Source organism: Camelina sativa, chromosome 17 (assembly GCF_030686135.1).
Source record: "Camelina sativa cultivar CO46 ecotype springtype chromosome 17, ASM3068613v1".
NCBI classification, from domain to species: Eukaryota; Viridiplantae; Streptophyta; class Magnoliopsida; order Brassicales; family Brassicaceae; genus Camelina; species Camelina sativa.
Genome location: NC_141896.1, coordinates 27,485,816 through 27,500,402, shown reverse-complemented (window position 1 = coordinate 27,500,402; position 14,587 = coordinate 27,485,816). Strand labels below are relative to the sequence as shown.

Sequence of the window (14,587 nt, the reverse complement as noted above, 5' to 3'; positions counted from 1 at the left end):
TCCAATGTGAAGGCTGATTACTTAGCTCGTTCTTCCAGAGATTTAGTTTCGGAATCGTTATTTGTAAACAATTTTCCTCCAATTTGGACAACCAATTGAGGAATTTTATTTTAATTATTTAATGTGAGGTTGAAAAAAAAAAAATCATATCTACATGATTATAGCATGTTTCATATAATAACTGAATCAACTGATTAGTAAGACATACATGAACTCATTTTCCCCCGTATTCAAGTATATCTTCTCAACTTCGTATATATTTTCCAAATAAAAAAACTAAATTGTAAACCGAACAAAATCGTGATGACAAAGTCTACACAAAACCTTTTATGTAGTTGTGTTTAGATCTAAATATTGATTCTCAGAATAGAAAAACATAAATACAAGAAAGACTGATAAGTGTTGACAAAAAAAAAGAAAAAAAAAAAAAGAAAGAAAGACTGATAAGTATTAAGTACTAAGTAATGCATAGAAGATGTACTTTTTTATATAAAAAAAAAAAGAGAGAGAGAACATGAGAAAGATAAGCTCTCTTTATTTAATAACAGATGATATTCAAACATTTTTACTTTCAAATTTCAAATGACTGTTTTGTAATTATGATACAATGTCATTAGGCGAAGTTATTCTTCTCATTCTGCCCTATAATATATTATAGAATAGAATAATTATTTAATGTTTTTACTGTAACAACCTGCATATAGTGCGGTATAAAATAATTATTTAATGTTTTTACTGTAATTTTTATTTACAAAATCTGTTATATTTATGGATAATTGAAATATTTAAAAATTGATTGTGTAGTATATGTCTATAAAAAATTGTATAATAATTAAAATTTAACCCGTAAGAATTATTATAATATCAATCTTATATTATTATATCATATGAACAAAGGATTCTTAGAATTCATTTTAAAGATTTTATGAAAATATAATTAAATGATATAATTAAGTTAGAAAGATAATATAAAAATTTAATTTTGAGTGTAACTGTATTTTTGGAAAAATACAATGGTAAATAAATGGAAATATTTTTAAAAGCTAATCTATATATACAAAGTACACTTTTACTCATTCCTGGTGTTGCCACCTCATCATATCTATTTGTTTAATGAGCCCATATTTCTTGAGACAGGCCATTTTCGTATGTATTGTTTTCTTCTGTTTTTGAAAGCCCATTTACAAAATTCCTGTTACGGCCCAATCCAATATTACTCCCTCTTTAATTTGTTTGCTACAGAAAACCCTTCTCCCGAGTGTCGACTTCACCGTCCCCCCTTGTGTGATCTCAACCGCCACGGCTCTTCAGCGTTCCTCACGTTCATCTCTTTCTCTTTGTTTTCCTCAGTAACCGTAAATTCAGTCCATTACTTTGCCTTGAATTGGTTGTTGTTGAAATTCCATATAATGCTATCTTCTCCAATTTCATTTCTCTTACAATTCATTCTCTGTCTGAAATTGCTTCTTACTAATATGGATTATTCTGTTGTTACATTCGAAAATCTGAAAACCGGTCGGCTACACCAACAGATCGTCGGGAGGATGCTTCGTCACTGGCCTGCCCGCAACTTTAAAAAAGGAGGCCAACTAATGGGAGTGGACTTCTTACTCATCGACGAGCAGGTTTCTCCCATCCCAAATTGATTTCTCAATCACTTGACGTAGACATTTTTATCTAATTCCTGGTTTTCCTGTAGAGTTTTGTCATCCAACCCATCTTTCAAAATTTGAGAACTCCTGCGTGATGGGGCAATATATATTTTGTCAGACTTTGAAGTCACCAGAAGCAACTCCCGTTTCAAGCTTACCGATTCCCCCTTCTCAATTCGTTTCACATCGACCACTGTTTTTGATCAGCTCGACGAGTCTTTCGAAAATTTCCCAAAAGAGCTTTTCAGGTTCCGCACACATGAGGACTTGGTTTCTCTTGCCAACACCAATACAGAGCTTCCAGGTGTGGCCAAGTTTAAACTCTTCCATTATTTCCCGATTCCAATATTAAGTTGCTCGCTTGAAGTTAGCTTCCATAATCGTTTGGTCAAGAGTTCCCTCCTGTTACAGTTTCTTTTAATATGTCCCGTTTCCAATACTAAGTTCATCGCTTGAAGTTTAGTTCCATTATCGAATTGTCATTTGTTCCTAATTTTTACAGTTTTAAAAAAGTACGTATGTTGTAGATAATATTAAGGGTGGGTGTCTACAATGTTTCAATATTTTAATCAAATTTAAATTTCTACCCTAATGGTTTCGTCTTTATTTCTGTTGTTTCCTCGCACATTAGATGTCATGGGCCAAGTATGTTCAAGCAAGGCATATAGAAATGGAATGACACAAACCTTGGAGAGGATGTTAGTGCTCCTATCTCTTGAAAGGTTTGACCCTCACCAACTTACAACTCTTTTCTGCAGTGCTCCATATGGTTCTTACATTAACCCTCTTTATTGCTTGACCACATGTACTCTGTTTCAAAAGCGGGGAGAAAGTGCGACTAAGTGCTTTCGACGATCATGCAACTTCACTGGAGAAGCTTTTTAGCGAAAAAGATGCTGGCCCTTGGATATTGTTGGCTACTAAAATAAACCCAAAGTTATTTGGAGGTATGTAATTTTTTTCTCCCCCCCCCCCCCCCCCCCCCCATTTATTCAGACTCCTTCCTTTATGCCATCATAAACTCCCATGACAACTAACCAAAAGTTACCTTCCAGCTGAACTTTACCTTAACGTCACGTCTGGGACCAAATTTTTTAAAGACGGAGACGTGACAACAACTGCACAGTTTTCTCAAAGGTAGTGATATTCTTTCTCCAAATCATTTTTAAATACTGTTTCACACTAATTTCCTAATGTCCCTTAACTATATTTTCGTACATAACCAAGCAGGCTAAAGGCCAAACAAAAAGAAGACACCAACTCTATTGCACCATTCCATGGTCCAAGATTGAACATGTATCCATTGATGCTCTTAACCAGTTTGTTGCTACTGGTCATGCACAGGTCAGTTTACTAAATTCAAAAGGTTATTTTATCGGCCATATATAAACATTAATGTTATCTGAAACTAATTTCCCTTCATTTCCCTTTCCATCGACACATTAACTACTTTCCCTTTCCTATTAATTACTTAACTCTATTTAATATCTTCTCGCATCATCTAGGCTGAAGGTGAACTAAACTCAGAATGTGGTGCTCCAATTCCCAAAACCGTCTCTGACATTGTTGGGAAGAATTTCACATTCCAACTTAAGCTGACTAACTTCAACTTCACTCCTCACCATCAGTCCTTTACGGTGTCACGTATTTATGAAACAATTGTGGTTCTTCCTGGTCCGACCTTCGTTGAGGTAAACTTTACACCACATCCAAATCACACTTTCTAGGATTTATCTCATTGCTTTCTAAACTATTTCATACGTACAGACGCAGGCAGCAGGTTGGAAAATGGTGGATTTAGGTGCTAAAAGGGCTACCACATCTCCAACTCGGCTAGACCAGACAAGCACCCCCTCTGCAGTAGATATTACAACAGAGGAAGAAAATCATTCTGGAGATTTACAAGTCGAAACCTCATCTTCGGCAGCAAGGAACAAAAAACAGAAGAAATAGTAATGCAATTAGCCTACTTAGTTATATTTAAATTTTCCAATTGCTTTACCTAAAGAACTTGCCTCCATTTCACTACTTTTCTCCCCTCTATTTCTGAATGGAATTTCTTTGCGTTACTATATGGTTGTTATTATCAGAATCTTTTTCGACTTTCAACTGTAAAATTAATTTCCAACTCTACTTTTGAAATAACCATAAGTCCTTCTCGATGTATGCTATCATTTAACATTACTTTTTAACGAATTAATAGGAAAATACGTTACTGATGAGAACTTGAAATTCAGTAACTGATGAGAAGTTGAAATTCTACGACAACCAAATTCAATTGTACGATTGTCAATAAGAGGATTTAAATTAATTGGAGAGTGTAGTTACAACAAACTTTTTTTCTCAGAACATATTAACAATTAAAAACCAAACTATATTAGTGCAAAGAAGAACGAGGGGAATTTAAAAACAGTTACAAATGCATCAACCCAATAGTAAATATCTTTCGACAGTCACCTATAATGCCTCGCTATTGCCTCAACCCTCAGCTGTCCCTTTGAAAGATGAGCTTCCACAAGCAGCTGAAGGTGTCGTCAGAGTTTTCATGCACTGCACACAATGTTCTGTTGTGAATGACAAGTTTCTTGCCGTACGACTTTTATAAAAACCTGAATGCAGATGATCACACTTACTTTACTTAAGTATCTTTGTGATTCTCATTAAGAAGTACACCAATTGCCGCCTTAGGTATCAACAGAAATCCAACAGCTTCTACATAGACTCTTTCTATTTTGGTTGAGAAGTACCAAACACTTAGTGCCCAAGTTTATTTGCTACGCAATATGATTCATACAGAACAGTAATTGTACAAATGGAAATATGATTCAGCTACAATTTAAAACCGCAGATGGGCCATACGCCATTAAATTAATTCTGTAACAACCCCTCTACTGCCTAATCTACTCACTAATTTAGCCGTTACATACTAATTACTGGCCAGAAAGACATTCAACAATCACAATTAGCGAATTTTTAAAAGCTACTCTGTTCAAAACTCTTTTCTCTAGAATATTAGCAACCAATTGTTAACATTATATCCCCATCCCGTTTTCCCACATTATCAAGGAGTCTAGACTATCTCAAAACCTCAAACGCATTGCAACCATGAAACCTCGAGGAAGTGATCAAGGCAACAGTAAAAAAAAGCAAAAAACAGTTGAAGGAGAGAAAGTTTGAAGGCAGACACAGCCTACTCCATTGAAGAACTACCATACGATAAAACCACATACCATACATAAAATATCAAACTAAAAAAACCACAAAAATAAAAACAACATCATGAAACTTCCGCGAGTAGCGTGGATCAACTGCTAGTGACAAATAAAAGAAAGAGTGTCCTAAGCTCTGTAATGCTGACACCTCAGCTTTTTTACCAAAATGTTCCTCTATTAATATATAGAGGATTTTTGTTCAAACCAATATTCAGAATTATAAGTCAATTTTCAAGTATTCTTAATTAGAGTGTATTTAGATGGAGGAAGTCATAAATGCATAAACATATATATTTAAATTTTTATGAATGTATTTAATTTCTAAAATTAAAAAGATGAGAACAAAAGAATATTCCATGAGAGTTCAGAACATTCATTTATATAAATTATGGTATTTACATGTAACATTTTATTCAAATAATATATTTTGTTAGAAATATGTAATTTCCCAATATATATTAGTTCACCTTTTTTAGTCTATTTTTGTCTTTTTTTTAAAGAATTTTAAATCTTAAATAATTAAGAAACATAACATTATACAACTCTTCCCCGCGTAGCGGAGGTAATATATAGTATATATAGTAAGGTAGGGTGTTGAATTTTGATTAACAAACTATTGTATAGAATAAAAAATGAATGAAAGTTGAATTAATAAGTGGAAGAGAGAGAAAAAAAAGATGATTTGAAGTGTAAAGAGTAAAAATAAAATATTGAATAAAAAACCAATGTATCCCATTCAAAATAGTGTAGGCTAGGCTAACCCTATTGTATTATTGGGCTATTAACATATCTCATCCCACTTAACAATTTTGTTTTTCGGTGACGATCCAAAATGATGAACCAACAAAGAAGAAGAGGAATATCAAGTGAGCAACGACAAGACAAGAATCAAGTTCAAGAGTGAGTAAAGAATATTCAGTGAGGGGATGGGGATCAACTTACCCTCTTAAATATAAAACATTTTCTAAAGCTATACAACCATGATCCTAACACACAGACTTATATCTACACTAGAAATCACCTAACATGTCTTACTTGAGGATGGGATTACACACAAGATCTCACATCCCCAAGCCACCTCATCCACGTCAGATACACCGAGAAGCTTAGCTGTTCTAGTGTTTTTTTTTTTTTTTTTTTTTTTTTTTTTTTTTTTTTTTTTTTTTTTATGTTCTAGAGTTTTATTCCAGTGATCCGCTGTGCGCACAAAACCATTTATCTTCCTCAGTGTTTCCGTAGTTGGGCCTGGTCTAAATCATTATTTCCCACGCACCCCCTCCCGGTCTTATTGACCGAAGAACACATCTCCTTCGTTAGCTGCCGCGTAGCTCTTTTTTTATTTATTGTTCCACATCCTGCGTGTCTCTTACAATCGATCTATGTCAAGTTTCTGTCAATTTTTCTTGCAGAGATTGTATTCAGATATGGCTTTATGCCTTTATCCATCAATGTGGTTTCAAAGACAATATGTTTTAAGTTATGGCTTATAGGCTATTTATTTACCCAATTGCTTCAATTTTTTTCAATTTAGGAGTGACAATTTATATAAAAAAAATATCCCTCCGATATGCCCTAGCATCGTTACCTCGCTTCTCCTCGACGAATTTCCCCTTTCAACTGCTCCAGACACGTCCATGACTCACACATAACTTATGTCCAACTTTAAGGACGTCGGTCTATCCAACTTTAAGGACGTCGAGTTCTACCTTTGAAAACAAACCTAGGGTTTATCCAAACCAACCGCATAAACTAGAGAAACATAAATCAAACCGATCAATCCGACTACTTAAGGTGTCGACTCCCACACCGAATATTTACTTTTCGGTTCATGGGTGTTACACATACATATAAGTTTTTTTTTTTTTTTTTTGGAATATTTACCAAGTTCATTATAATATCTTCGTCTGATCTGTCTTCGCTAACTTTACACCCCAATTTCTTTTGTTTTGGGCCCAACAGCTCGTGCATTGTTTTTTGTTTTAGTTGGTTCACCATCAACATAGACTTCATAGAATAAAACTGAATAATTTAATCGGCGCACGAAGGTGTCAATGAACAGTGTTGACAGCTAATGTGGTTAGTATTTCAGACTTCTCAGTTCCTAATAGTGGATTCAGTATTCAGGATTAGAATCTTTTTTTATTAAATGAACTAAATATGAAAATCATATAATAAATACTGTGAGTTGAGAACAGCAACGCTGTGATGGGTCTTTTGCTTCGGCGGTGACAAGTCATAGGTAAGACTCCTTACACGACCTAAGACTTATTGTCCAAACAGTAAGTGGTCTTTGTTTCTTGGACACTTGTTGTTGTCCTTTCTAAAGCTCGTTACGCTCTTCTCTACCATTATCCGAAAAGTCTATTAGTCCCAATCGTGTGTGTGGACTATGGAGGATACTACGATAAAGTGACAATCACGAGTAACGTACTTTTCACGTGCTAAGCACATGAAGTGCGGTCGGGTGAGTTGTGTACATCCTCCATATATGTATATATCTATTAGCAATTTTATTTTAATTATCTAAGATCGTATTTGTTTTACTAATCTTCTTCGCTTTCTTCTTTTGTTTTTTTCCTACTTTATAGATCTGTCATTTGATTCACTTTGTTTCTCATGTGGGTCTCTCTTTACCAGACATCGATGATAAAACTAAGTTTAATTTATAGCAGTAATCTCCTTCTATAATCGCTGTGGTTCCATTGCTACATGTCACTGTTTCGTTGTAAGAGCATCTGCATCGCCGTATTTTCAGTCCGTCCGTCATATTTTAATTTCTTAATTTAAATTGAAATTAACCAAATATTGAAGAAACGTATCTGCAAAACGGACGTTTTTCGCCAGTCCTTCTTAACACGTGGCGGCCTCTTATTTGTTTGTGTCGTTTGGGTTGGGTGAGACCAAAACAATCTTGTTCTCGAGTTATTTTCTTTTCTCTTTGTTTCTCTTTCTTTACTCTTTCTCTCTCTCGACGGCGATTTGATTCTGTCCGCCGATCTGCTTGAAAATTGGGTGAAACAAAGGCAAATCTGCCGTCAGTCCTCTTCTAGCCGGTTGCAATAGAAAGAGGTTTGTGTACGAACTATGTTTCCGATGATAGATTGATGTATTTTTTTGTTTTGGTTTGAAGGCAATTTTTATATGATTCGATAGATTTGGGACTGAGTTTTGACTCGTGTGTTGACTATCTGTGAAGCTGTATATGTTCTCTCTGATTTTAATTTCAATTTAGGGTTTCTTAATATGTTTTGGATTTTGATTTAGGGTTTGGATTTAGGGATTCGATTTAGTTTTTAGGGGTTCGATTAAGGGTTTCAATTTAGTTTATAGGGTTTCATTTTAGGGTTTCGTTTTAGTTTCTCTCTGATTTTAGTTTCTGATTTTATGATTATCTTAAATTTGGTTCTAATTCGACGAATTTTTTTGGGGATGCAGATTTCAAAGGTTAAAGTGCGTGGCTTTGGTCGTATTTCGAATGGGATAGCAAGCGATAGTCATTCCCTACATGGTAAGGTAACCAAATTCTTTAGGTTAGTTGTTGTGAAACCCTATTCCTGTTGTTGTTGGGAAACCGTATTCGTTTATGTTAAACCGAGTTTAACATTGCACTTGTTTGTTGTATATGAGTTTCCTCAGCGTGAAAGCCTCACATAACGAGAAATCTCAGAAGAAGTAGCAACATTCAGCCAGTGAAAGGTAAATAATCGATTCCATTAGCATCCAAAATGTCAATTTCTTGTTGTTTGTTGATTTGGTAGTGGTCTCATTAATTGATTTGGTAGAGTAGTTAATATGATTTGTATCTTTAGATTCGTCAAGTGTTGATGTCTAGGTAGTAAATAAGAGGATGTAGTTTATGATCTCTGTTTTAACTAAAAAATTAATGGTGATGCAATAGTTGATGTAACTATCTATTTATATATCTTGCATTTGCTTTAATTTATGTAACTATAGCTATTTATATAAAGGTGAGAGTATAACTAAGTTTGTATAACTAGTTGAAGCTTTAGTTGTACTTGATATTTAGTTGTCATAAATTGTGATTAGACTTAGGTAGTTGAAGCTTTTGTCATTATGAATGGTACCAATAACATATCCGATTTCTCTATCTACTAAAGCTTTGGTCATTATATCTCTCTTCAAGCTTTAGTCATTATATCTCTCTTCAATCTTTCACTACAAGAAAACATGAAATTAACGACTGCACTATTTGTCACTATTTAGTCGCTAAATGGTGGTTTACGACCAAATAACGACTAAAACTTGTTGTCATAAATCGTTAGTCAGTAAGAAAAATTAGTCATAAATTAGTCGCTAATTAGCGACTATGTTACGACTAATGTTCGCAGTCGTAAGCGTAGTCGTAATGTAGTCGTTAAATTTAGCGACTACGTTACGACTAATTTTACGATTACGAACATTAGTCGTAACATAGTCGCCAAATTTAATGACTAATTACCGACTATAGTTGTATTTAAGTATTTATACATTATTGTATTTATATAGTATTTATACATTATTGTATTTATACAGTATTTATACAAATTATAAATATATATTATTAATTGTTTTAAATATATTTAAATTATGAATAATGTTTTTTGGAATACTATATTTATTATTATAAATCATGATTATAAAAAAAAACTGTATTACAAAATAAAATTAAAAATCATAATTAAAAATAAGAATACTTCATCCTCCTAAAAAAAAACATAATTAGAAAAAAAAAGATGAACAACTACATAATAAATGGTTTGTAGCACATTCTCAATTGCTTGATATTCCATCATTGAAGCCTAAGTAGTTCCCACTAATGTTCCCAAAGTAACTCATTTCTTCAAGTACCTTCAGAACAAACAAACAAAAAAGGTATCATGGGGACACATTTCCCAGTATCAATATAACAGAATTTCAAAATCTATACTAGAAATGAGAAACCATCGGGACAAGCAATTCACTATAACTAACATGTCCTCTAGCTTAAAAACGTGAGTGTGAGTATGGTGACTCTAGTTAAAGAGTGCAGAGAAAACAAGTGTCTATAGATCGGGTTTACCAAATAACTCTTGACAAATTCAACAAAAAGCCTCACAAAAACAGAGGCTGCTAAACAAATGACTCTCTGACAGAATTAATAAAAGTCTCACAGCAATAAGTAGCAAAGTAAATATATTGTACCGTAATAGCAAAGGATAAGAAAATGTCTTAACAAATGAAAATTTACCTTCCACTCTGAAATAAAGTTGTACATCATGAGCTCTGTCTAAGAGTGTGCTTGAGCATGGTGACCATGAGCATCCTTGCAACGAACAGACAAAGAACATGACCTCGCAGGTCCTACAACAAGATTCAGATTTTAGCTCGGACCCAAATTAATGCAGCTCAAATCTATGATTCTACTCACCTATCACAGAACACAAATCAATCAATAGAGCTATAAACCTAACTATATATGATGAATAGAAAATGGAGAAGAATAAGAAGAAGAATTTGCACCTGCGCAAGCAAGTAATCAACTTTAACTCATTTGAACCCTAAAATATCTCTGAAAATTGGAAGGTAAGGAAAAAAATAACAGAGAGCACCTTTACGGTGGCGCAACCGAAGCCGCCAAATTCAGAGCGCTCAGCATCGTATTGACGAGCTTCGCTCTCAGTGTCATCAAGGGGTTCTGATCTGTAAACAAAGCGAAAAGGAGTTCAATTATTCACATTCCTGTAACCTATACCTGATACTAGCAAGTGATGAACACAGAACAAGATAAGTCATACAAATCAAAGCTTGAGATAGCCTCACATTCTCAATTTGCTCAACCTCGTGAAAATTATCGAATCCAAATACAATTGTAACTGAAATTTCAAGTGTCTATATCGAAATTGAGACTCTAATAGCAATGTGAAACCCCTAGGAATCTAGAGCAAATTTCTAAAAGGGAATCGAAAGCAAAGAGATAATTACGATAGGGAAATCGAGAGGGTTGCGACAAGTGCGCTTCTCTTCTCTTCCTTAGTTTACATCGCGGTCAGCATCGTATTGACGAGCTTCGCTCTTGGATCTGAGATACACAAAAATGCTCTGGTACCAAATCTAAAAACTTGAGAGGATGAAAACAACGACAAGATGAAGATCGAATAGAATGAAGCAACGGGAGGAGGAGAGAAAGGAGAAAGAAGAGAAAGTTAATCGGCTAAAGAGACAAAGGAGAAAGAAGAGAAGGGGAGAAAGTTAATCCCTCGGTGAAGGAGACGAAAGAGAAAGAAGAGTAGGAAAAAACCTTGTCCGTTGGATTAAATTAATCAACGGTTGATAGTGTAATCCCTGTGTTTACATATCATCCAATAAAAAGCTTTCAATATTTAAAGAGTAATTTGTTGGATCAAAACTTTATACTTATATGTATTTTGGAATTCTGGGTCCATAATTCAAGAAATGAGATTTGAAATTTATGATTTGGGAATTGGGGTTTTGAAATTTAGAAGAATATTAGATTTGATTTAGATTTAAAAATAATTTGTTTTAGGTTTTAAAATGACTAAGTTTAATAAATTTTGTAAGTATATAGTTTTTGGAAAGATTGATTTATATGTAAATACTAAATAGTTTTACATATTGGTTTTATAGATATTCAGTGGTTATATTTTGGCCTTTTGGGTGAATGATTTATGATTTAATTTCTATATATGAATTATAAAGGTTTTAAATATAAGGTTAAGGGTTTTGGAGCTTTAGTTTTGGGTTTGGGTTTAAGTTTTGATAAAAATATAGGATTTGGAAAACTATAGATATTAAAGCTTTGCTTTATGATATATATATATATATATATAATGGTTATGGTTTGGTTTTATATATATAAATATATACATATATATAATGGCTATGGTTTGGTTTTATAGTTTATGAATTAATTTTTATAAGATTAAGAATTTAAACTTCAAGATTTAGATTTGATGATCTAGGTTTTGAAGTTTGGTTAAAGGTTTGGGGGTATAAAGTTTAGGGTTAAGATTTTAGATTTGGGGTTAAGTTTTGGAAAATTTAGATTTTCTTTTAAGCATTAAAACTTTGTTTTATGTATATATAAGAATGGTTATGTTTTAGTTTTATGGTTTACAAAATAATTTCTAAGATTAAGAATTGAATGTTCATGATTTAAGCTTTAAGTTTATGATTTAGGTTTTGGAGTTTGGTTCAGGGTTTGGAGTTAAATTTTGAAAATTTTGATTTTCTTAAGTAGCGACTGATATACGACTTATTGGCAACCTTTACCATGAGTCGCATCTAAGTCGCTAAATTAGCGACTATTTAACAACTAAATGTTCCGTTATGCAATATAGTCATGAAATAGTCGTTAAATTACGACTAAATTACCGACTACTGTAAGTAGTCGCAAAATAACGACTATTATACGACTAAATTTTTGTAGTCGTAAATTTGTCGCCAAATAGTCGCTAAATAGTCGCTAAAAATAGCGACTATATATGTAGTCGCCATTTGTAGTCGGAAAAACCATGTTTTCTTGTAGTGTTTGTTCATCATATTCTATCTCTCTTCATTCTTTCTCATCTTAAACGCTTCTTCCTCTTTGGTACACTCTTTTCCGCATCATCTTAAACTCTTCTTCCTCTTTGGTACACTCTTCCTATGAGTTCTTACAATACATTCAGTCAGTCCTCTTCTAGTTATGTAGATCTTCTCAACAGTCAAGGCGATACTCTTAACCTAGATGGTGCTTACGAAGTACCTCCTTACTCGTCTCAAGAATCTCATCAGGATGTACCTCTTTCTCAAGAGACACATGTCAGGAAGGATAGGAAGAAATGGAATCCGGCTGATGATGAAGCTCTTAGCAGTGCGTGGCTGAACACTTCAAAGGACCCTATTATTGGAAATCAACAAAAGGGAGGAAGCTTTTGGCAAAGAGTTAACAAATACTATGCAGACACTCCTCATGCTATAGGCAATGGTGAACAGGGGATGAACATAAACTGTAAGCAGAGGTGGTTTAGGGTCAATGAGTGCACTAACAAGTTCTGCGGTGCTTACGCAGCTGCGGAAAGACTAAACAGTAATGGACACTCTGAGAATGATGTGCTGAAGATGGCCCACGACATCTATTTCGCTGAACATAACACGAAGTTTACAATGGAGCATTGCTGGTGTTTGTTAAGGTTTGAGCAGAAATGGCTGAACCTTAACACTATTAACAACCCTTCAACAAACGTCAGAACAAAGAGGAAACCAGTTGCTGCAGCTTCACAATCTGAGGCAGCTTCACAATCCGAGGCAGCTTCACAATCCGAGTCAGCTTCATAGTCCAAGTCAACCCATAATGAACAAGACTTTGAGATTTGGCCTCAAGGTATCAAGGCTGCAAAGGCCAAGAGGAAAAATGCTCAGGGGAAGGCTCTCGCTGAGTACAAGAGCATGTTGGAAGTAAAGAGGGTGGATATGGCTGAAAAAGAAAAGCTACAGAAGCTTGGCATATTAGACACACTTCTTGCCAAACCAGAGCCACTTAGTGAAGCTGATCAACTTATCAAGGATAAGATAGTGGCTCAGTATTTCTAAGCTGATCAACTTGTTGTTGCAACTTTGTATGATTTTAGTAGTATCTAAGTTCGAATTGTTTCTGTTTTAGTATCTAACTTTGTATGATTTTCGTTTTATGATTGTATGTTTTAGTTTCACCAACTCGGCTTAAGATGCTACTTTGTATGATTAATCTAGAATAGATTGTGTTTCTAATTGTGTGAATTTGTTCTCTATGTCTATATGTTTCAAATAAATCAGATGGGCCAAGACTACAGCTACTCTCAGCCTGATTCCTCAGATCAATATGATCAATACTCAAACGACACTGAGCAAAGGGAAATAGAAGCTTTGATTCAGATGGATGAGGCTGAGAGTAGTTTCATGAATGCTCAGGCGAGAGTTTACCCTCCTCAACCTGAGGTTGAGTTTGGATTCCCGAAGGTTTGCTACTGTGGTGGTCAGCCCCTCTTATCTACAAGTTACAATAGACGGTATGTGGGACTCCCTCTAATCTTCATATTGGTTTGTTTAAACTGTTTATGAATTGAAATGGCTAATTATATATGTTAATGCAGGTTCTTCACATGTGGGAATATTGATGATGGAGAGATGCATATTCACAAGTGGTGGGATGAAGCTGTCATGGAGAAGATGAGAGAGATGGGCAGACAATGTGAAGTGTTGTCTCAGAAGGTAGATAACTTAGCATTATCGAGTGACTACGGATCACACATGAGTGGTGAAACATAGCAGAAAATATCACGGATCGAGAAGGAAGTGTTTGAGCTAGGGAAGATCCGAAATAGGTTTATAATTGGTTTTGAATTGATAGCTTCGGTAGCAATAGTAGGTATGGTATTGGTAGCTTTTGTTTTTGGCTAGGTCTCACGGATCAATGTGAGTTATTGGCGTATTGTAAGTTTTTTGGCATATTGGTATCACGGATCAATGTGAGTTATTGGCGTATTGTGAATGTGTCATGGATCTTTACGTATTTGGCATCACGGGTAAATGTAAAAGTAATCAATTTGGCTTTTTTGAAGTATCACGGATATTTCTTCTTTGCGTATATATATGCTTCTTTCTAACACAATACCAAACAAACCAAAGAAGATCACCACTTCTCTTTTCTTTTTAACTCAAATTTCTTACTCAATAACAAAACTACATCTTACACTTCTCTTTTTT

General features: G+C 34.3%; 3 protein-coding genes and 1 long non-coding RNA gene across 10 annotated transcripts; 3 read left to right on the top strand and 1 right to left on the bottom strand.

Annotated features, from left to right (window-relative positions):
- Positions 1-1,475: 1,475 nt before the first annotated feature.
- LOC104757877 (uncharacterized) lies at positions 1,476-3,814 on the top strand. Its single transcript, XM_087496741.1, has 8 exons — positions 1,476-1,625; positions 1,860-1,956; positions 2,284-2,374; positions 2,475-2,603; positions 2,753-2,789; positions 2,883-2,996; positions 3,158-3,343; positions 3,420-3,814. Exons 1-8 carry the CDS (start codon positions 1,476-1,478, stop codon positions 3,603-3,605), a joined length of 990 nt encoding a protein of 329 aa, XP_087352867.1. The 3' UTR covers positions 3,606-3,814.
- Positions 3,815-7,066: 3,252 nt separating this feature from the next.
- On the top strand, positions 7,067-14,453 carry LOC104772369 (uncharacterized protein At4g04775-like). Of its 4 annotated transcripts, none has more exons than XM_087494247.1 (5): positions 7,743-7,933; positions 8,300-8,372; positions 8,501-8,560; positions 13,658-13,890; positions 13,975-14,453. In XM_087494247.1, exons 4-5 carry the CDS (start codon positions 13,658-13,660, stop codon positions 14,147-14,149), a joined length of 408 nt encoding a protein of 135 aa, XP_087350373.1. In that variant the 5' UTR covers positions 7,743-7,933; positions 8,300-8,372; positions 8,501-8,560; the 3' UTR covers positions 14,150-14,453. The 4 variants fall into 4 exon arrangements, 3 of the variants coding, with proteins under 3 accessions (XP_087350373.1, XP_087350372.1, XP_087350374.1); XM_087494246.1 differs by having other exon boundaries at positions 7,784-7,933; positions 8,300-8,377; XM_087494248.1 differs by having other exon boundaries at positions 7,799-7,933; positions 8,300-8,394.
- Positions 9,572-11,319, bottom strand: LOC147924365 (uncharacterized). 4 transcript variants are annotated; one of them, XR_015586181.1, is made up of 5 exons: positions 10,826-11,128; positions 10,453-10,543; positions 10,272-10,363; positions 10,092-10,204; positions 9,572-9,712 (listed from the first exon to the last, which is right to left on the bottom strand). It is a non-coding gene; the product is annotated as an uncharacterized LOC147924365 (long non-coding RNA). The 4 variants fall into 4 exon arrangements; XR_015586178.1 differs by lacking the exon at positions 10,272-10,363 and having other exon boundaries at positions 10,826-11,319; XR_015586179.1 differs by lacking the exon at positions 10,272-10,363 and having other exon boundaries at positions 10,092-10,271; positions 10,364-10,543.
- Positions 11,915-13,577, top strand: LOC104759738 (glutathione S-transferase T3-like). The gene has a single exon (XM_087493858.1). It carries the CDS (start codon positions 12,509-12,511, stop codon positions 13,178-13,180), a length of 672 nt encoding a protein of 223 aa, XP_087349984.1. The 5' UTR covers positions 11,915-12,508; the 3' UTR covers positions 13,181-13,577.
- Positions 14,454-14,587: the final 134 nt, after the last annotated feature.